This window comes from Marmota flaviventris, chromosome 5 (assembly GCF_047511675.1).
Source record: "Marmota flaviventris isolate mMarFla1 chromosome 5, mMarFla1.hap1, whole genome shotgun sequence".
Classification (NCBI taxonomy): domain Eukaryota; kingdom Metazoa; phylum Chordata; class Mammalia; order Rodentia; family Sciuridae; genus Marmota; species Marmota flaviventris.
The window spans coordinates 130,443,772-130,466,947 of NC_092502.1; the positions used below are offsets into that span (position 1 = coordinate 130,443,772).

General features: G+C 41.6%; 1 protein-coding gene across 1 annotated transcript in view; it reads right to left on the bottom strand.

Annotated features, from left to right (window-relative positions):
- The window catches only part of Myo10 (myosin X), a 207,028-nt gene that overhangs the window by 110,841 nt on the left and 73,011 nt on the right, over window positions 1-23,176 (bottom strand). The window contains exon 3 of the mRNA XM_027954392.2: window positions 15,860-16,018. Within this exon, the coding sequence (XP_027810193.2) occupies window positions 15,860-16,018 (159 nt within the window). The remainder of the gene's footprint in view (window positions 1-15,859; window positions 16,019-23,176) is intronic.

Consider the following 23,176-nt stretch of genomic DNA (forward strand, 5'->3'; position numbering starts at 1 on the left):
TGTCCCTCTCAAATTCATGTGCTGAAGCTCCAACCCCAGTGCCTGAGAATGCTACCATATTTGAAGATAGAACCTTTAAAAAGGAGATTACTTAAAAATAGGCTATTAGGGGCTCCTAATCCAATCTGACTGTGTCCTTATAAGAGGAAATTAGGACACACAGAGACACAGGGGCATGCACTTGGAGGAAGGGCCACATAAAGATGCAGCAGCAAGAACATAGCCAAGAAAGGAAGCTTCAGGAAATTAATCCTGCTGACATCTTGATCTTGAAGATCCTGACCTCCAGAACTCTTAAGAAAATAATGTCTTCTTTGATATAAGGAGAGTAACTAAGATCAGAGTAGGGACGAAGAGCAGGAGAAGAAGATTAACATTTAACAGGAATGAGAGGTGGGAGGGAAAGGGAGAGAGAAGGGAAATTGCATGGTAATGGAAGGAGACCCTCAGGGTTATACAGTGGAGGGGGTAGAGAGAGAGGAGGGGAGGGGAGGGGAGAGGTGGGGAGGGGGGAGGGGAGAGGATGGGAAAGGCAGCGGAGCACAACAGACACTAGTATGGCAATATGTAAATCAATGGATGTGTAACTGATGTGATTCTGCAATCTGTGTATGGGGTGAAGGTGGGAGTTCATAACCCACTTGAATCAAAGTGTGGAATATGATATGTCAAGAAATTTGTAATGGGGGCTGGGGATATGGCTCAAGCGGTAGCGCGCTCGTCTGGCATGCGTGCGGCCCGGGTTCGATCCTCAGCACCACATACAAACAAAGATGTTGTGTCCGCTGAAGACTAAAAAAATAAATATTAAAAAATTCTCTTTAAAAAAAAAAAGAAATTTGTAATGTTTTGAACAACCCACAATAAAAAATTAAAAAAAAAAAAAAGAAAATAAATATCAATTATTTAAGCCATCTAGTCTGTGGGTCTATGTTATGGCAGCCCTGGCACACCACACAGGGGGTGGTGGGGGCAAGCCCTTAAATATTCAAAATACTCTATGAGGTTGGTGGCATTTATTTTTTCAAATGAAGAAACTGAGGCATAGGGAGAAAATTCTGTAGTCACAGACACAGAGCCAGTAAGTGGTAGAGATGATATTTGAATCCAAGCAACCTAATTACAGAGGCTTCTCTTAACACATTCATTAAGTATAGCAATTCAATAGAGCAAAAAGCAAAATGCCAAAAAAAACCCCAAAACAACAACAACAACAAAAGAAGAAAATCTAGACAGAAAGTCCGAACGTGCTGAGAACCATATTATAACAATTTGTAGTAATTTATAGTCATAGTAACTTCCAGGAACATCAAGTAAAAAATTATATGTTCTATATAACTTTTTCAAATATAAGACAGTCTAACATATTTTGGAAATAATCTGAACCCAAAAAAGTCAAATACAAATAATATTACCATAGCAATTCTTCTTATAGAATTGACACAGGGAGGAAGTAAATCAAATGTGGGTGCAAGCAGAGTCCTACAACTGCCACCACCACCTTTTATGGAGCAAATGCACCATGCCACTCTACAGAGTGTCAGGGGCACATCTGTGTGCACAGTTCTACTTATAGGCTTATAAAAAAGAATTCATTCAAAGCAGATACTCAAAGAATTACTTGGGCACCCCTGTTCACAGCAGCACGATTCACAATAGCCAAGAGGAGGAAACAGCCCAGATGCCCATCATGAGTTCAACGGAGAAACAGGATGTGGCACATCCAAACTATGGAATATTATTCTACCAGAAAAAGGAATGAAGTCTGGGACATGCTACAATGTGAATGAGACCTGAAAATATGATACCAAGTTAAAAAAGCCAAATCCCTTGAAATAGAAAGATTGGTGGCTGCTAAGGATGGGAGAGAGTGGAACAGGGAGTGACTGCTGAACGGATGGAGGGTTTCCATCTGGGCTAAAGAAAACAGTTTGGAACTAGACAGAGACTTCGGTTGCATAACACTGTGAATGTACTAACACCTCTGGTTTATATAATGATTCATTTATAGCATGTACCTGGTCCTTGGTTCAACCCCCAACACTGCAAAAATAAACAGAAATAAGATGACTAATTTTACATTGCTATATTTCATTTAATTTAGTATTAGGATATACATTTACCATTAATGAATCTTTTTTTTTTTTTAAGATACACCTTTACCTTGGATATTCTGTACCTCCTGTTCCTAACATATTTGTATGAGTGTTGTAAAATTCTGAACTGAGCCCCCCACCTTTTTCTTGGTATTGGGGATCTAACCCAGGGGTTTGTCATCACTGAGCCACATTCCAGCCCCTTTTTATTTTTTATTTTGAGACAGAATCTCACTAAATTGCTTAGGGCCTTGCTAAGTTGGTGATCCTCCCATCTCAGCCTCCCAAGCTGCTGGGATTACAGGCATGTGCCACCATGCCCAGCCTGAGCCCTTTTTTCTTAATGTACTGATGTACACATAAAGCAATCACTAATTCTAGTCATTAACATAAGCTTTCTTTGAGGGAATGCTCATTTCTGCTAGAATCTCACAATCATTTCACCCCTTCATAGTTGGCGAACCTCACCAACCAGCATCTTTTAGACTATTGCTCATTCCACAGGGTGGATGATGCAGTTTTCCTATAGGGACAGGGGGCATGATGACAAAGGTGAAGATGTAACACCCAAATGATCTTACAACTATTTCTATTTGCAGTAATTCACACTATACTTTGCCCAAGAAGAGTTTCCTATGTTTTAGGCTGAAAATGTGGCAGCTGTGCCAGTTAGACCACACACAGCCTGGAAGTCACGGTCCTGCATGCCTTCCCCACACAATCACCAGTGCTTCCGGAGGCCAAAGGAAGCTGGGTATTCCTGGCAGCAGCTGTTCCATGTGAAGGCAGCCCACAGAATTTGCAAATATGTGGTCCATCTCTCAGTGGTTACACACGACGAGGATCACACTTTTCCCTGCTGACCTGGTCAATTGCCACACAGCACTATTGCCACCAACTGCAGATGGCCTATGACTTGAAACTCAGAAAAACCATTTGACACATCAAAAGACTGCTCTACAGAGCCATCACATTTCAGGAGGGAAGGAACCTCTCACACCACGGCCTCAAAAAAGCACATGCTGCAGAGGTGCAGAGGAAGGGGCGAAGTGCTGGGGAGTGATACTGGTCAAAGTAGATTGTTATATTATACGCATATATGAACATGTAACAACAAATCCCATCATGATGCCCTATTACAATGCACCAAAATAAAAAACGTAAGAAAAAGCACATGCTATGGGGGTGAAGGACAAAACCTGATGTGCTTAATTTAGTTAGAGCAAGACGTCAGTCATGGTCAGTGATCACTGTGGTTCTACTGGTTGTGTATGTTTTCTAAAATCACACTGAGCTTCAACACCTAACTCATAAGAAGGTAAAGATGCACTGCTCAACTGTCAATCAGCTTAGTGAGTTACCATGAAGAAAGCATGGTACCTTATTATCATGCATTGTTATGAAATTAAAAGCTCCATGTTAACACTGCTGACTTTAACAAAAAAAAAAAGCCTCGATTTTCCCCACTGTAATAGAAAACTTCAGAGGGGTACAGCTCACACCCTTGTGTTTTTAAACCCAGGTTAGTATAGTTGATTTAACATGTTTTAAGAATTTTTATCTCACCCATACTCTGCCCATAAAAACTATGCCCACTGCAAGTGAGGTTATCTTCTAATCTACACTAAAATCTTTGCTGCTTTGTGGCATGGCCTGCTCCTTCTCCACCCTGCAGGTTGAGCATGTCTCCAAATCCCCTGAAGAATAAAAGGCAGAAGGCTTTTCCATCCTCAGGTCTGTCCAAGGGATGGCTGAGATGCTGAAAAGTCTTTGCAGACAAAAGATAGTTGTTAGAGCTAACTTAAAAACTTGACGGAAGATACCTAACTAGGCTTTGATTTTACTTTTCATTTCGACACCAGGCAAACATCCAATGAAAAGAAAAATTTCAAAATGACTTGCATTTTTGACACATTTAAAACTTTCCCTGCTAGGACTAGGGATGTAGCTCAATGGTAGAGCACTTGCCTAGTGTGAATGAGGCCCTGGATTCCATCCCCAGCACCACAAAGTAAGGGAAAATAAAAAAACTAACTTTTCATCTTTCAAAGTAAATATAAATATAAAAGTATAAGTACCTTAGAAGCTGCCTGCTCAAGTACTGACAGCTCTTCATGCCTCGTGATCCACTCTTATAGCTTTAATCTAGACCACGCACAGAATTCTCCTACCCTAAAAACGTTTGGGACACTTCTCTACTTAAGTATGAAATAAACTGCTGCACCTGATTTTTAAAGACCAAACACTTACGGTAAATGACAACATTCCAACCTGACCTCTTTGCAAGTGTTAAGTATTACTGTATGGTCCTCTCTATTCTGAAGTTGGGAATCCAACATTCATATTGTGAGTAAAAAGAAATCTGAAAAAAAAGTACCCTAACTGGCAGTTTAGGCCGTATTTAATACTCTTAGCAAAAAAAAAGGGAAAGCAAACACCCTGGGATTAGGCAGGAATGGGGCACTGTTAATGAGAACAGAGTTTCAGCTTTGAAGGATAAAGAGTCCGGGAGGCTACCCAACAGTGTGAACACACATAAGCATTCCTGAAGTGCAAGCAGAACAATGCAGAAGATGGTAAATTTTATGTAACAAGTATTTTGCTACATACTCATTAAAAAAAATTAAATTTAAATTTAAAAGAAAAATTAAAATTTTTCTTCTCTTAAAAGGTGAAAGGAATCTCTTCTAACTACAAAGTGAGATTTGCAAAGAAGCCCAGGCTGCAGGGTAAACAACAATATGTTCCCTAACCTTAATGAAGTTTCAGAGTACATGCCTTCAAATTTTAAATCAAAATGAGAAGCAAAAATGCTGCAGTTGACAAATTACAGACCACTTAGAAAGGGAGAGGACGAAAGACATTTACATTCTCAGGGAGGAAGTAATTTCACCAGAGTTAAAATAATTAAGAAAAACATTTTGTCATGGATGACAGTAAATTCCACAAATGCACACCCACATACCAACAGAGATAAGAGAGTTGGAGACAAACTTCAACAACCTGACATCTCTTCTTTAAATTAAAAAAAAAGCAAGGAAAATGTAAAATGTGTATCTGGCTGGTTACAGAGAGAATCTGATTTTTTATTTCCCTTTTAACAATTATAAGAAACCTTATCTCATTAACAATCGAAACGCTGGGCTGGGGGTTCATTTCAGTGATAGAGTGCAAGGCCCTGAGTTTGCAACATATATACATACACACATACATACATAAATAAAATTCCCTTATAGTGCCCCCATTTAGTACCAAGGGTAAACAAGGCTCTTACAACATGAAGGCACAAGCTTCACTATTTTACCTTGTCACTGACATTATGTCACTGCTTAAAAGGTTTTGGGCATCCAGAAACTTCTTCCTTGTTGCAGATTTAAATTAAGTATACATGTTTCCAAAACAGCTTTAACTGACATTTCTTAATCCCCTGGCCAAGAGGGCTACCTGCCCATCATCAGCTGCTCTGACATCATCCTGGTGCGGGTGGGCAGAGGCCACTGCTCCTGCTCTTCTGGGAGGAACAAGGTGGCAGTAAGATGCTCTTTCTGTAGTCTTGAGGTGGATGAGTAACAGTGAGGATGGAGACTCTCATTTTGACAGAGTGCCATCTCATGGATGTAGAGTGCCTTCAGCCATGCACAGAATGCTACCCAGCCCCAGGTCTCCATGTCCTGAACACTCCACTTCTAATTATGTCTAGGATCCACCCTCTTTCCTGCCATCTACAATACCTGCCCTGCTCAGGGACTCACCTTGTTTTGACTCAGTTTCTACAAAGCCTCCTTTCTCCATGATTCCCACAGTCTTGCTCCCTCAATCCAACCTCCAAAAAGACTGATATCACAGCATAGGTCCTAATGAATTAGTCATGCACCACATAATGATGTCTGGGTCAACAGATGGCCTGCATATACAACAGTGGTCCCATAAAACTATATTTCACAGTGATATCATAGCAAACTTGGTTTATGAGAGTACACTCTACAATGTTAAATGTGACCACAAAATAGCCTAAGGACACATTCCTCAGAATATTATCCCAGCTGTTAAATGACACATGACTATATTCTCATAACAGGTTATCAAAGGGGGCAGGGGCTTCAGTCCACTGAAGGTCTTTTTTTTTTTTTTAGAGAGAGAGAGAGAGAGAGAGGAGGGGGAGAGAGAGAGAGAGAGAGAGAGAATTTTTAACATTTATTTTTCAGTTTTCAGCGGACACAACATCTTTGTTTGTATGTGGTGCTGAGGATTGAACCCAGGCCGCACGCATGCCAGGCGAGTGCGCTACCGCTTGAGCCACATCCCCAGCCCCCCACTGAAGGTCTTTACTATTAAGCTCTTACTGTCTGCGCCTATGTACATGCAACAGGGCACTTCCATATCAGCTAAAACAGAGGTGTAACATGAAATGGCAATCACAGCAGTAGTTCACAATGGTCTATTCAAAGAAAGACAAATTACAGTATTTGAAACCTTGGAGGTTCACTGGCAAAAGTAGTATGGCCAAGGACACCACCATCCTCCCTACCCCCACCTTAAACATAACACCTCATTTATATTTGCATGGATGACTGTGTCACTTAAAAAAAAAAAAAAAAAAAAAGGCTGTGTGTTTCAGAGATTCGCTGAGCAATAAGGAAAGTCCAACATGCAACATAAATAAAAATGGCAGCTGGGGCAAGAACAGCCTTATGTGAAGGATGGAGTGAAGACAGTGTCACAGGAAGTCCTGAGAGCTACAGGGGGTGGGAATTTGTTGCATATTTCTATCCTTTCACATTCTACATAAGGCTATTATTACCGCTCCAAAAATGGCCATGATGACTCTGTGCAGCTTAAGACTATGAACACATGCCACCCCCAAGCATGAGGCAGGGCCAGGTACCAGTTTCCTCATGTTGGATTCCAAATTCCACAAGAATAAATAGCCTGGTCACTTTAACGGCTGTTCAGAAATAGAAAGTACATCCTATTTTGAAGCACACAAAACAATTTTCTAGTCGGAAAAGTTCCACATACCTCACCAAAAAATACATTTCCTTGCCCATTTTAATAATTTGGAACAGCTGTATCACATATTGCTTTAAAATGTTGGGAGAAACTCACTGTGTTTCTTCAATCCAAAATGTACCAATTCAAGGTTTGCAAAAGACACAAGAATAGGGACTCGGGCTGTAGCTCAGTGGCAGAGCACTTGCCTAGCATGTGTGAGGCACTCAGTTTGATCCTCAGCACCACGTAAAAACGAAACAAATAAAATAAAAGCATGTTGTCCGTCTACAACTACCAAAAATAAATAAATAAATGAATAAAGGCATAAGTCCTAATATCTAACCCCCACCAGGAAAAAAAAAAAGTATAATTTGACATGAGTATGTTCTATATCTCAAATATATACCTTTTAAAAATTTTTGGTACCAGGATTTGAACCCAGGGGTACTTAGCCACTGAATAATATCCACATCCCTTTTTATTTTGAGACAGGGTCTTGACAAGTTGCTTAGAGCCTCACTAAATTCCTGAGGCTGGCCTTGGACTTGCAATCCTCTGGCTTCAACCTTCCAAGCCACTGGGATTACACTACACCCTATATATACCATATTTTTAAAAATCAAGTAAGAAAATCTGTAATGACCCAGGGGTCCACACTGTGTGGTCATCACAGTTGAAACTAGGACATGCTCATGGTGTGGACAAATCCTCAGTCCTGAAGCTGCCTGCCCTGGTCCTAAATCTCTCTGGGCCTAAGATTCTGATCAGTAACAACAAGGCATCCTCAGTTACTCACTTGATTATTATTTGAAAATGCTACATAAATCAGAGATATTTATTATTGTTATTGCTAATGAAAATAAAACTTTTCATCATGTGGTCCTGCAAAGCTGGATGTAAATCAGCTGAAATGCACTGGGGAAACTAGTTGTGTAGAATTGTGCCATGCACACTTTCCTAAAGGAAAGAAATTTTTTTTTTTTTTTGTATGGGAAGTGGGGGTACTAGGGATTAAACTCAGGGGCACTCAACCACTAAGCCACATCCCCACCTCTATTTTGTATTTTATTTAGACACAGGGTCTCCCTGAGTTGCTTAGTGCCTCATCATTGCTGAGGCTGGGCTTTGAACTCATGATCCTTCTGCCTCAGCCTTCTGAGCCACTGGGGTTACAGGTGTAGGCCACCATACCCGGCTTAAACGGAAGAACTGTTAAGAATCATAAGCCAGATATATCCCCGACCTACCATTCCCCTCTTTTTTTTCTCCCTCAATCATACCAGCTCAATGTGGCAATGACTCACTTTCTAAATCTTTACTTTGAGTGCAACTTCAGTTTAAGTTACAAATCCATATACTGAGTGGTCTACTAGACAACTTCCCTTGGACATCCTGAGATGGCTCAAACTCAACATGGACAAGACTCTTCAAAACAGCACAGAGTTACATCCTGACTAATACCACCAGCATCTATCCAAATGGGTAGTCCAGTAATCGTATGGAAATTCAGTCTCCTTGACCACCAAAGCCAATTAAACTCTTGGACTCTACTTCTTCCATCAGACTTTCATGATTGGCACACCACCATTCCCATCTAGTTTACCGGTCACCTCTCCTCCCAGATTTGATGCCTCCTGCACTCATTCACCAACCTCTTGCCAGAGTGGGATTTCGAAAACGTTGGTTTGAATTTGACTCCTGCAATTTCCATGAGTCCATTCAGCCTCATTAACTTGCACACAAGAGCCTGTCCTTGCCTGCTTGTGGCCATCTTGCCAGCCGGTGGTGTGTAGCCTTTTCTCCAGTCTTAAATCTAGATCAATGCATCATGCTATTTTGATCACATGCTGATCTGCTGCCAGGAGAGCCACCCTCCTCCTTGGCAAATTCCCCACACGTCCTGCAAATTCAGGGAACTAACGCCTTGTCTGGGAGTCATTTTCTGACCCCCTTCTGGCTCTGATGCTCATTCTTTGTGCTCCCAGTATTTTTATTACACTCACAGTCATCTGAGTTGCAGTCAATAGGTTAGTATCTGACCTCACCAAATCAATTCAATGCCTTACATTTCTGTAATTTTTTCAACAATTACTGTGAACAAAAATAGTTGTGCAGCCTTGGAGTCCAGTACAGAGCCTGGCACCTGGGCAGGGCTGAATCAGTGTAGATGTGGAGGGGGCACATGATCTGACCACCAATCCATCAAAGAAATTTGTGTTTAATTTTGTTCTAGTGCTCCATGCTCACTGCCCTCTACATAACAAAATTTTTTTTTGTCTTGGTCCAATTACACAATGAAAATCAGTTTCAAGCAATTTTTAAAAATGTTAAGTATGCAAGTGTCTTGAAAAGAAGTCAAGATTACAATAGATAACTCATGAAGCCTGGCTCTTAGAAGTTCTGGCATTTCCACTTCATTTAATGAATTTCTTTTCCTTTTTAAAGACTGACTGGGACTTATTTAGTTTTTGTTTGTTTGCTTGTTTTGTTTTTTAGGTGCTGGGAACCAAACCAGGGTCTCCCATGTGCAAGGCAAGGCCCTACCACTGAGGTACAACCCCATCCCTCAAGTGAATTTCTGACTCAAATCCTCTCCTAGTTAAAAGCAATCTGAACAGAGGGGGAAAGTAAAGAAAGACAAAAACAGTTTCTAATTGCCACTATCATGTGCTGATGTGGAAGTGGCCACTGAAGAGCACAAATGTTTGGTAAAGTTTAAAAGTATATATATAGTCAAACAGATGGTTATAATTATCTTCTGGCAACGTAAGTCTTGATTTCAAGTGAGAAAAGAAAAAAAAAAAAAAATCCCCAAGCCAAGAACCCCTTGGCAAACTGCACCACATTCAACTGTTCCTGGTACGTGTCACACATCAAGACTGACCATCCGACCTGGGATCATCCTGTGTCCATGAGGGGCACGCTGCCACTGGATACCGCCTTTGGAAAGGGATGAAAACAAACCTAACAGTCTACTTTGGGAAGACTCAACTTAAGGAAATGAAACACACATTTTGATCTGCATGTCCCCCAAAGAGAAAACTCCGTCCACGGCAGAGCTTGGCTGGTCTGCGCAATGCGAACAGCTGTGATCTCCCTGCAGGTGAATAAAATCAATAGTTCTTTAATTGGCTGGTGACTGCTAACATTCACAGAGGCAGGCTTCAAAGTTAATTCAGGAGCATCAAACACATTTACAGATTCGGGCTGGAATGCCACCTAACCAGAGAGGGATATTTTTGAACCACCTAAAAATACAGTAGCGTGAACCATCTTTTGTGCTTAAAAAAGCATGTATCTTTAGACACAGCCTCACTTCTTCAAATGGGCTCCTTTGATTCTGATCTTTGTACTGTTTGTTCAGCAAGACCAACAAACTACCCAAAGGGCCGGGTGGAGCATGGATGGGCTTCCTCTGCAGCCCTCCTCTACTCCATAATTGCAGGCAAGCTCCCAGGTTCTCTGCGGCTCCCCGTGATGTGGTTTTGAGCCATTCCTTAGTGGTTGGGAGAAGAGTCTCCTCCATGCAATCGCCCCAGAGCTCCACAAGTCCTCTAGTGGAGGGAGTGTGCTTCTCCATTTGGCAAAAGACAAAACTGCCTCACCCTGGAGCTTGGCAGTCCCTGTACTGTAGACACAGGGCTTAGAAACCTCGCCTGCTCGTGTCAACACTGTTTAGTTGCTGGGCACATAATCTGAGATGATCTAGGCTCCAGAGGATACAGTAGGAGAGACATCCAAAACCCACCCGCCCTTCCTGCTCTCCTCAAGAAGCTGCCAAGACCATCAGCACCATGTCTCCTCACCAGCCTTCCTGCTTAACAAGGCTGGATCAGCACTGAGGGAGGATGGAAGCCTCCATCCTCCCTCTCCATGCTTCTCAGATCTACTCTCTCACTTCCGTGGCTCCACTGGTCTAAAACCCTCATGTCTTCACCACTGAATTCCTGTAACCCTCTCTCAGCCAATGTACTCTTTCTATTGGCATCTCCTATCACCTCCCTATCCACTCTTCTAAACATATTTTCTCAGGGAAATTTTCCCTTCAAAAACCTTTATCCAGGGCTGGGGATATAACTCAGTTGGTAGAGTGTGCCTTGCATGCACAAGTCCCTGGGTGGGGGGGAGAGAGAAAGAGAGAACGGGAGGAAGGGAGGAAGGGAGGAAGGGAGGGAGGAAGGAAGGAAGGAAGGAAGGAAGGACCTTTATCAAAAATGGTATGCTTGGGACTGTGGTTGTGGCTCAGTGGTGAAGCGCTTGCCTAGCACATTCAAGGCTCTGGGTTCAATCCTCAGTACCATATAAAAATAAATAAATAAAATAAAGTATTGTGTCCAACTACAACTAAAATACAAATATAAAAAAAAAAATGGTATGTTCTCTACACCATCAATCCCAAACTTTTCAGATTAGCTGCATGAAGGAAGGGTCCTGGCCTGTACTACTGACAACCTGGGCCAGATTCCTCCTTGAGACAGGGCTGCGCTGTGCACCTTAAGATGGTGAGCAGCATTCTTGCCACTAGTCACTAGATACCATTAGTTCCCCCTCACCTATCTGTGACAACTAAAAATGTTTCCCAATATAGCCAAGTATCCTCTAGGGGTAGGATCATCCAAGCTGAGAACAAATACATTATGGTTTTCTAAACCTCCTGCTTATTCCATCTCATTGCTCAACATTCCCCAGCAAACATCTGAATCCAAAGCAAGAACAACCTTCTCTGGATTCAGTGAGGTCTATACACCAGACTATCATATCTCAATCTTTCCACATGGGGTCCCACCAGCCTTTTCTTCTAATCAACATTTATACTTCCTTTATAAAGACCATCCTCTCCATAGAGCTTGTTGTAGCAAGTTGAGGCTTTCTGACCCACCCATAGGTTCTCTCTCCCCAGCTCTTACTCTTTGGACCATGAACACACACCCAGTCATTCTCTCCTGAAGTCTTAGAAACATAACAGATGTAAGTACTTGTCCTCACCAGGTCTTATCAGGTAGTAGGAAGAGAAAGGAGAGTGAGGACAAGAGGTTTAGGGTAGAAGCCAGGGGTGGTTGGGAGCAGAGGGGCAGAGGTCTCCACTAGAGGATGGGAAAGTTAAGAGCAGGAGCCTCAAACAGCAAGTCCTGGAGTTGAGGAAGGGAATCAGCAGTAGGGTACAGGACAGGGGTGCCGCACAGCAATGGCAGGAGACTGGGGCTGCCCTAACAGTAAGAGCACCAGCAGCATGGCTCAAGCCAGGTGGTCCAGACACTGCCAACAAAGATGTGTTGCCCAGGGCAGGCGTCTACCCACAGCATCAGTTAAGGGGCCCAGGTAAGCTTTAGGGGCAAGGTCAAAACCAGGACTACGTCACCCGCACGTGACATTTCTCTCAACAAGAGACTTTCTTTAATTATTCAAGATGGTATGCTGGGCACTGGCCTTGGTTCTGTCTCCTTGCTAAACTCCAGGCTTTGAGGCTAGGGCCAATGTTGTAAACCTCTTTCAAGCCCCATCGAACACAATGCCAACCAAGCTCAAGGCAGGAGCTTTCTAAATAAATGCTTACTCATAGGAGAGGAACAAGTTGTATAAGAAGCTAAGTTTCTAAGGCTTTCACCTATTTTAAAACAACCCTGCCAGATGGGGGGGGGGGTAGCTTTAAAAAAACAAACTAACAAAGCAGACATTTTGAAAGATTAAATTATTCATATAGAGCTGAAGAGGAGGTTAGAAAAGGGAGGCTCAACTTTGATTTGTTTGGCCTGAAGGCTTTTATCTTTTCATCATTCTCTACGCCACTTCAGTGGAAGATGCAGAAATCTAGGGGGAAAAGAAATAGTTTACTAAGTTCTGATAAAGTCCTTAGACAAAAAGCCTGGTCCCCAAGGAGAAAAGCTAAAGGTCCTTCTTAGCAGAAAGAGCTGACTTCTCTACCTGGAGGTAATTCCACTCACCAGCAACCTGGGTGGCCTGCCAGCTCAGAGCACAAAGCCAAAGGATGATGGGAAATGCACACACGAGTGGGCGGGAGTGGTGAGCACAGGGACAGCAGCTGAGACCCTTCTCATAATGGGAGGCAAAACAACAGCTCCTCCCCAAAGACATTCACAGTCATCCCTACAGCCCAGTCAGGTATAGAAATGGGTCTTTGCAGATTAAGCATGAAGATGTGATTATAAACCCTGAGATGGGGAGAATACCCTGTGGGTGTGACCAAGAGACCCTAGCAGGGAACCCTTCTTGGCTGTGGGTGTGGGAGGAGGCAGAGGCAGAGAGGAGGAGAGATTTGAAGCTACAAAAAGGACTCAATCACCAAATCAGGGACCAGGGGGTATGATTTCTAGATGCTAGGAATAGCACTCATGTGACAATCAGCAAGAAAATGCGGACCACTGCCCACAACCGGAAGAAGGAACAGTGATCCTCCATTAGAACCTCCTGAAGGTGGGGGGGCAGCCCTGTGACCCACTGCCTTCAGCCCAGGGAGACCCCTATCAGGCTTTTGACCTACCAAATCCAAGGAAATAAACTGATTATTTTAAGGTGGTACACTTATGGCAGTGCGTTACATCAGCAATAGAAAACTAATATAATACCTCTGGCAAAATTCAAGTCATTTTTTTCCCCCCACAATCTTTTAAAGATATAGGCAGATATTTCTGAGATGAAATTCAAGGTAGAAAAGTGGTGGCTTTTCTGACAGTGGTGGTTTTGTTTCTATTTGAGTAGTCTGGCAGGTGCTGCATCCCTCACAAATAACCTCAGTGGTAATAGCGAAATCATGGGGGCTGCCCTATGGATAATAATACAATTGTCCCCAAATCAGAGGGAGGCATATATATAAAAGCAGAATTAACTGAATTGAACTGCAAATTGAATGCACAAAAATCCTGAGTTTTTCCCTCAAAACACAGGAAAAAGACCTTCAGTCCAGGAAACAGGACCATGATCCTATTCAAAGGATTGGCTGGGCAATTTAGCAATGAAACTTAACATCATTATTATTTAAAGGGAAAAAGGAAAAAAAAAAAAACTTACAAAGGCTCTGCCTTTGTACTCTTAGATAGGTTTTTCCTTCCAATGGACTTATGAACTTGAGTCTTTTCTGTAAAGACAAAAAACTATGAGTTTAGAAATGCTTAAAAGAGACATACTCCAATAAAAAAAGAATCCTCAAAATCTAGCTTTATATCTTGGTATCAACTAGAATAGGCTATTTGTAATGTGTGGCAATTATTTTACAAACGTTTATTGCACAACTACCAGGCGCCTGGCAGTGTCCTTGGCTCAAGGAAGGCAAAATACGTCCTTAAAAAACCTGGCAAGTAGTTACATGACAGTGTGGGGGATTTAATAATGAGAATAGCTGCAGAGTGCAGCAGTAGCAGAACCCTGAGTAATGGGTGTTCCACAGCTAGTTAATTCACTAGTCACATGTAAGCAGATTTTGGAGAAGGAGACAAAAGAATAAATGCACATTCTGCCAACACATGTAAAACGCAGAATATGTGGCCACTTTTACATAAACATGGATAAACATTACCTTTTCTGAAGAACATATGGAAACCATTCTAATCTAGAGACTTAGGGTAAGCAAGCCCAGCAAGTCAGAGGACTACAACACGATTGACAGGGCTGCCTGAAAACATTTGGCAAACATTAGGTCAATCTGGCAAAAATGACACTTTCACAATGTAAAAAAAGGCAAATAAACATACTTTATTTTTAAAAAAAAGTTGGGGAAAACGAAACATTAAATCCACAAATACCTGGTTCTTCCTCTGTCCTAACCCTTCCTCCCCAAGTTAAGGGATACTGTAGAGTCCTGAGTAGCCAGCATACCTGGGGTTTCGGGCAGTACCCCCTAGTCACGTCAAAGGCTGATACTATTATTAATCAGAACCCCAACATTAGCAAAGTTACAAATTACTCCTAAAAATTACTAAAAGGTCAGAATTTTTCAAGTATCAAAATTTGGCACTTTTTAAAATTATATGAATTTGAAATTGATAGTTTATTATTAAGACTTGCAAAGAGGCATATGGAAAGGGGAAATACACAGGTCAATAAATCTTTACTTGCTAAGAGGAAGATGGAAAAAGGAAAGAAATACAGAGATCAATAAATCTTCACAGACAGTGTAATATCTGTACTTTAATGTCAAAAAGATATTAGAAGTAATTTTTACATATTACTTTATAATATAGGTTTATTCAAATTTCATGAAACTAAGGAGAAGAAATGCACGAGTGCTTTTTTGTGGACATTTCTCCATTCAAAATAGCAAAACAGCAACCCCACAACTTGGAAAGTTGAATTCCCTTGAATGCAAAAATCCCCCAGGAAGAGCTCCAGAGCCAGGAAAAGCAGTAAAAATCTATAAAAACAGAAAACTGAAAAAAGAAAGAAAGAAAGCAGCTTAAGCTTAGATGGCCTGTCTCCAAGTCAACATTTGCCCCAGTCCTTGATGGAGAAAGCCAAACAACTCCAGGTGACTTCTTAGTCCCTTACAACAGGGACAGGGCGTGCACTTGAGAAGAAAGAGGGCAAATGACCTCAGTGTGCAGAAGGTCCTTCAACAGAAACCAAATCCCCTCTGACAAAATTCGGGCAATAAACCTAAGGAGAAGATGATTTGTTGAATCAAGTTTCTAACTTGGTAAAACCCTCAGAGACTGTTTTACTTAGATTAACAGAGGTTCAGGAAATACACTGAAAATAAAAATAAACTGTCACTCAAACTCGAGGAACTTCTTCTTGAAGAAATTAGAGGTGGAACTCACATATATCTGATTTCTCTTATATCGCTGGAACAGGTTGTACATGATGGAGCCTCCGTGGAGCTCTGACAGGGCGGCCATGTCGTCCACACCCTCCTCGTTCATGGGGTGCATAGGGGTCACCTTCTGCTGGGTGATTGTGCTCTGTTTGTAAGTGAACACCTGAGGGAGGGAGACAAACTCAGTTGTTTAGTCAGCAGTAAATGGTTTTCACAGAAGCTTCCCAAACCAACAACACAATCTCAGTATAAAGATCCTCAATTAAAAAATCATTTTCTTTATGTCACCTATGTATTTCTAAGGGAAGCAATTATTTGACAGTTGCTATCAGGTATTTCTAAAAGATATTAGTTTAAGCACTAACAATTCTTTGAGAAATATAGAAATTACAAATCTATAGTTCATTTCTCTGTGTATTTCTGCAATTGCTATATAACAGCTAAGAAACTAGCTAAGTCCTTAGAAAGTAATTTGGCTTTCCCAAAAGATGTTTTATATTGGGTCATACAGTAATTTCAAAGCTTCATTAAGGTTCAGTAAGGTTCATCAATTAAGTATTATAATAATTTAAGTTTTAGTTTCAATAGTTCAAATATTATATAAATTCTTATTTATTCCATATATATTCCATGTATCTGTTTGAAGACTGGAACATCAATGTTTAGAAAATATTGCTGGCCACATGCCCTCTCAACCAAGACATAACTATTCATTATCTATAGGCTAAACAGATCCATGCTCAGAGTTTTAAAAAATTTGTTTCGTTGACAACCTATATTCCTTAAAATTCCCAACAGCAGCAATGAGTGCTACACACACACTGCTGCTTGTTCATCAAGAGACTCTGATACAGTAGGCTTGATTATTGAGTTTAACATGTATTTGTGAAGATCTGCTCAGTGATCTTTTATCATAATTGATTTGGTATAGGATGAACCACACACAGCAAGTTAAGCCCCATCAGTTGACCAAAGCTTGACCAGCCTCCAAACTAACAAATGTGGTAAAACCATCTGATTATGGAATTCTCCATATTTACTCATTTACTAGTTGGTAAAGTTTTGTATTTGTTTGTTTGTTTGTTTTTTGTGGTGCTGGCCATCATACCTGGGGCCTTGGGCATGCTAGGTAAGGGTTCTATCTCTGAACTACATATCCAGTTCCTACCAGTTAGTAGATTTTATGCTACTTTTATTGCAATCATCATTTAAGTAAAACAAAAATGCCAATAGGTTTTAAAAAAAAAAAAGGAAAGATGTAAGCAACATGAAAAATATAAAACATATAACCTTCACAAGTATACACTCACAGGTACACATACACACTTACACATAAAAAACAATTTTCTGGAATATTTGCAGAAATTTTAAATTGGAAATTATACATTTAAAAAGCAACTAGCTACCTACATGGCAACAAATGGCATGTTTTTGCAAAAGTGAATAACACACCAAGAACTGCAAAAATACCACTCCAATGGTTTTCCTGAGCCTTAAGAAGTGGCATGTTTTATATTTATGGAGAAAAATGAAAGCTTTAGTTGTGGCATTTCTGCCACATGAACCATAAAAGTTGGTCACAAACAGTCCTGAGAAAGTGCTCGAGGCCAAAGCGGGGACCCACCCGTCTCTCCTGAGCAAGAGCCATCTCATCAGCAGCTCCTTGGGCTCGGACCTCCACCAGCGGAATGAGGCAGCACTGGTGGCCCCACCTCAGGGCAAGGGGCCAACCTGCCATGTGAGCACTCAGGCTGGGCAGAGGCCTGGGGCTGCAGCAGAGTGTAGGGTAGAGTGTGCCACGTCCAGAAAAACAAGTATTAAAGCAAAAGACACAAGGACATTCCAGAGTGAAGAAACACATGACCTTTCATTTTGAGTCATGAATACCATGGAAGAAAGTTAAAGAAATGGAAACTCAGGCCAACAGTAAAAGTAGTCCTAAGGCAACCAACAGAATTCCAGATGTTAAGCAATTACACCCCTCTGCCCTTCCCAGCTTGCCACATCCCTGGGACACCCATCTAGGCAGGAATTCCAGAAACATGGCAGTTGGACAGGGTGGCTGGGTCTTCCATAGAAAGTGACGATGGGGTGCGGCAGTGGCAGAACCGGCCTGGCCCCATCAACTTCTGGCCAGCTGAGGAGTGGAAAGGAGGAACTGTACCACCTCCCAGGTCTCACCTCACTCTGCAAGCTCAAAGTACAACTCAACTCGCCTCCAACACTTTCTTCCAGAAAAGAAGACAGGGCACCAAAGCCAGCACAACTATCTTCTACCCAAGGCTCTGTAGATTCACTGTCACCAAGTCTTTCCTAATGTTGACAAAACTGTGCCTATCAGTTTCTTACTGAGTATGTGAAGCAATCCAGAATTTAAAGACAGAAATTATTTAGAATATTAGAAATTTTAGCTATAGGTAAGATCATATTGATGATGCTTTCTAGAAATAATCATGTATACCCTACAATACTTAGTGTGTGTGTGTCTCTCTCACATGCACACATGCAATGATAATTTTATGTTATATGTAAATATTTTCTTTTCTTTTTAATGTATCGGAAAGAGCAAGACAGTGCATGAGTCCAAATGAACAGCTCAGAGCTGGGTACAGTCACTGAAAAGAAAAAAAAAATGCTGTGATCTGTAAACAGAGTCCCCATCTTCTGTGTACAAAATGTGGGCACATTACCGTTCTAGAAGGGGGAAAATCAAAAACAAACAAACAAACAAAAACTCCAACTATTCATTCTTGTGACTTCAGGATCATGTTGAGAGATAGACAAAATAGGAGGCTATAAACAGAAAAAAATTTAAAAGCATATGTCAAGATATAGAGTTGCAGCTGATAAGAAAAAAGAAATGAAAAAGTGGAGAAAAAAATGTATTTGCGAAGGAAAGGAAGGATGATCATCCATCCAGAAATGGGTTAACATTGCTAAAGATCTTGGAACAGTATCTGGCACATATAAGTGTTCGAAAATTTAAAAATTCAGAAATTCCATTCAAACCAGGCAGCTAGGGACAGAGCTTACATTCCAATTCAGGGGAAGGAAGTGAAAAACAAGCATCCAAGTAAATACTCAGCATCACTGATCCACTGACAGTGATGAATGTCTACAACCTGTAAATGAGAGGAAGAAAGGACAAGGCCGACCAAAGGGAGTTATTTTACATCAGGTGTTTGGGGACAGCCTCACTGACAGGTGAACATCAAAGGAGAAAAGCTACCGAGGTAAGGGACACAATGTGCCCCTGCATTCTGGTGTCTTAATGCATTACTGGTTGAATGAACAACTGATTTAATTTGGAAAGATTTCAAAGGATTAATAAGACCCACAATCCTATTCAAGAAGTTTTAAAGAGAGCCTCTTGAACTATCAAAAGTCACTTCTATGTGCAACAATTAATGGAGTACGAGTTGTGCAAGATTATTCCCAAGCAGCAGAGAAGAAACTTTCCAGTTTCAAGAATGAGGTTCTTTTAAATAGGACTGTTTCTAAAAGAAATGACAGCCACAATGCAATAATAAGATGTATTTCTAAAACCCAACTCAGAATAAGCTGAGTTACTTCAAGGGAGCAAATACCAGGAAAAATGCTATGTGTTTAGAAAATGAGCCAAATGTGGAAGATTCATAGTCAGGAAATCAACTTAGCAGAAATCAACTTAGAGCAGTTTGGAACAAACGGCTCTTGTTATAGAATTATAAACCACTGGTCACAAGATGAACTGGGTTTGTGTGGGGGCAGAACAGAGGTAACCAATCAACACTAATGGGAAAAAAAAAAAAAACCTCAGAGATTTAACCAACTATAGGTCCACTGCTGCATAAAAAATGAAAAGGCAGGGAGTCAACTAATCAGATAAAACAGCTTTTATCTTTAACCGTAGAACAGTACAAATATTTCAAGGAAGCCCCTACCGGCTTGTACAGTTTTTATAACATACAGACATTTACAGATTTCTTTTATTACAATTCATTTGGAGCTTTCAGACATAAAACCTAACTTTCCCAATTCAAGATAAGTAGAAATGAAAAAAATCCTGACATGATCAACAGAGGGGACACAGGACATTCTCCGTCATGGCAATACCACCTGACGTTAGCCTAAAATTTCTGTTAGAGCAGTGGTTCTCGATTTCGCTCCCCAAGCACATTTGGCAGTGTCAGGAAACATTTTTGGTTGTCACCGCCTAGGGGAGAGGACATGGGTGCCAGTGGTACCCTGGGCAGGGGGAGGAATGTTGCCAAACATCAAGCTATGACCCAGAAGTGCCAAGCGTGAGGTACGATGGTCTAGAAATGCCTGACATGCCAGAAAACCACATGTCCACCTAGGTATCAGAAAAAGTGGCAGCAGTGAGCCAGAGCCTATGAGCAAACTCTTCATAACACACAGAAGTACGTGTTTAAAAAAAAATCAAAGAGATAAAAACAGCGAACAGAGGCCAATAAAATCAGCATGGTGATATCATATAATTCAGTGTTTTATTATTTTTCACAGGACCCAGGCTAAGAAGGGTGAGGGTGAGGGTGGTGATTTCCAGGCACTGGGATTTGCTCACGTTTCATAAGCATTTTCTAACTATACTGCCTTGTGGTCCAGCACTACTGTCCACTCCATCTCTGCTCCTGGGAATTGTCCCCCTGCTCTTTCCTGCCCAGATCCTCACACCTCCTCCTGTGTCTGGACTGCTGTCACCCTGCTACTCTCCTTCAGGTCTCAGCTCAAATGATATCTTCGTGGCCAACACTGAGACACTGAGTGGAGGACAACCTGCCCAGCCCTGCTCCAGCTGTCTTCATAGCTCCTTTGCAGTTCCTGAGGGCTTACCCACCACCTGGCTTCAAAATCATCACCTAATCCTTCCAAGCTAAACATTCTTGGTCAGGATCTTTCAAACTCTGACCACAGTATGTTTTTCTACTGTAAACTACTGTAGAGTCTCATCAGTTTCATAAAAGCAACACTTACTCTCACCATCTCTTGAGAAGATGCTGGTGCCATGCTCTTAAATCTCCCAGTTCCCAGAAGTCTGGGCCAAATAAACCTCTATTGTTAACATATTACCCAGTCTCAAGTACCTTGTTATACCAACAGAAAACAGACAACAATGTGTGATGCTTCCCCATATTTACTACCTATTTCATTTATTTTAAATGCTGGAGGTGATCTACACTGATTTATACCTCCCTACTACAAGGGCAAGAACCTTGCCTATCTTGTCTCCCAGTGTTCAGCCTTAGCCCACTATACACTCAATACATACTGAGTAATGGCCCTGGCCCTCAAAATGGGTATAATGTGTATGAAGAGACAGAAGGAGATAAGGAGCAATCATAGCCTTGGAAATCACATTGAGCTGGATTCATTTCCCCTTAATACATGCTATTACTCAAGGGCAAGGAGCATGTGTCCTCTAAAATAAGGATGATGATGATGATGTTAAGAATACTTAACTCATAGAATCCATGAGAAGACTAAAGAAAATAATATAGGCAAAAGTCATAGTGACTGTACCCAATGAGAACTCAACAGAAGTAGCTACTGGGCTGGGGATGAGGCTCAATGGCAGAGCACTTGCCTAGCATGTGAGAGGCCCTGGGTTCAATCCCAATTACAGTGGGGAAGACAGCTATTCCTATGGTGACACAAGGAAAGGAACAACGTAGAGTATCCCATAGGGAAATAATCCAGAGTTTAGGGAGTAGAGGAGCCCAGGCTGCAGATGAGGGTCTGAACACCAGCTTGCTGGAGGAGAGAATGAGCAATGGGGCAAGAGGTACATTCAGCCTATATTTTTGATGACAGCCTTGCCTGTAAGACACCTGGTGAAAAACTCTTTGAACATAACACTTGCTTCCCCCATTTTCATACCTCTGCACAAATTTGGCTGGTCTTGTTTAGATTTTCCTTGAAATTCTACCTTGCTTCAGGGGATGCATCTCCTAAATTTCCTTTTTTCTTTTATGTATTGGCTCAGTAATTCAGGAACCAAAGTAGTGACTGGCGACAGAGGTCATTAGCCATCTGCCTCCTGACACATGGCTAGCATGAGCAGTCACACAGCAGCCTTGAGTTCCTCAAGTGGAGCTTCACGGGCTCTGCGCTGCCAGTGGCTGGCATGTGCTCTCCCCAGCTCCGCGATGACAGTGGGCTCTCCGCACCTGTGCACTCTGGGTCCTCAGATTCAACCAACCACAGATGTGGAATATCCAGGGGGTAAGTGTCTGTACTTGTTGTTATTCCCTAAACAATCAGTATAATCATTATTTGCGAATTTACATTTGGTATTGTATTTGGTATTATGGTAATTTAGAGATGAATTAAAGTATATGGGAGGATACCCCTGAGTTACAGGTAATTTACATGCTATTTTATCTAAGGTATTTGAGCATCCACAGGTTTTCATATCCTAAGGGCAGTGGTCCTAGATCCAACTGCCAGGGGATGCCAGGTGGGGACTGCATTCTCCATAAATGCACACTGTTGTGTTTCTTTGTAACCAAGGTCTAGAATGACAACCTAAGGATTGTGAGTCCAGACTAAGAAGGCAACAGTTGGCCTAACTGAAACTCTTCTTGGCCTATTGCTTTTGCTGCTGCCTCAGTAGACTGAGGACACTATTTGAGGGATGAACGTGTAAAGTCCACTAGAAAGTGAAATCTCATCAAAAGCAAACTGATACTGGTCCACCCCCAGGGTGCAGGGGAAAGTAATAGCAGTGCCCTGCGTTCAGCTCCACCCTGTCAGAGACTCAGCACCCTAGCTGTCATGGCACAGGGGGTTACAACTATCTTTATATAAATGAATATTCCGAAACTTTGCTAGATAACCAACTTCTAAATATAGATAAAACAATAAAACAAAAACTGTTTTCAATTTTTTTTTTTTTCAGTACGGGGGACTGAACTGAGGGTCTCATGCATGGTAGGCAACCACTCTACCACTGGGCTGCATCCCCAGTACTTTTTATTTTGAGACAGATCTCACTAAATTGTCCAGGCTGACCTTGAACTTGTGATCCTCCTGCCTGAGCCTCTGGAGGAGCTGGATTATAGGTGTGCACCACCACGCCCAGCTTAATGAGGTTAAATCATTTCAATTGTCATCAGGCTTTCAGCACCCAACGCATCATCTGGTACCAAAACAAATTAAGGAAGTGGGCCAGGCAGAAGAAATGGGCACTTACAGGCGTTGGCTGCTTACACTGGGTACACTGATTATGGTACCTCATTTGGTCCACAGAAAGGAAGAAACACTGTTGCTCAATTTTTTAAGGATAAATTCACAGAGGATCAGATAAGTTGGGGAACTT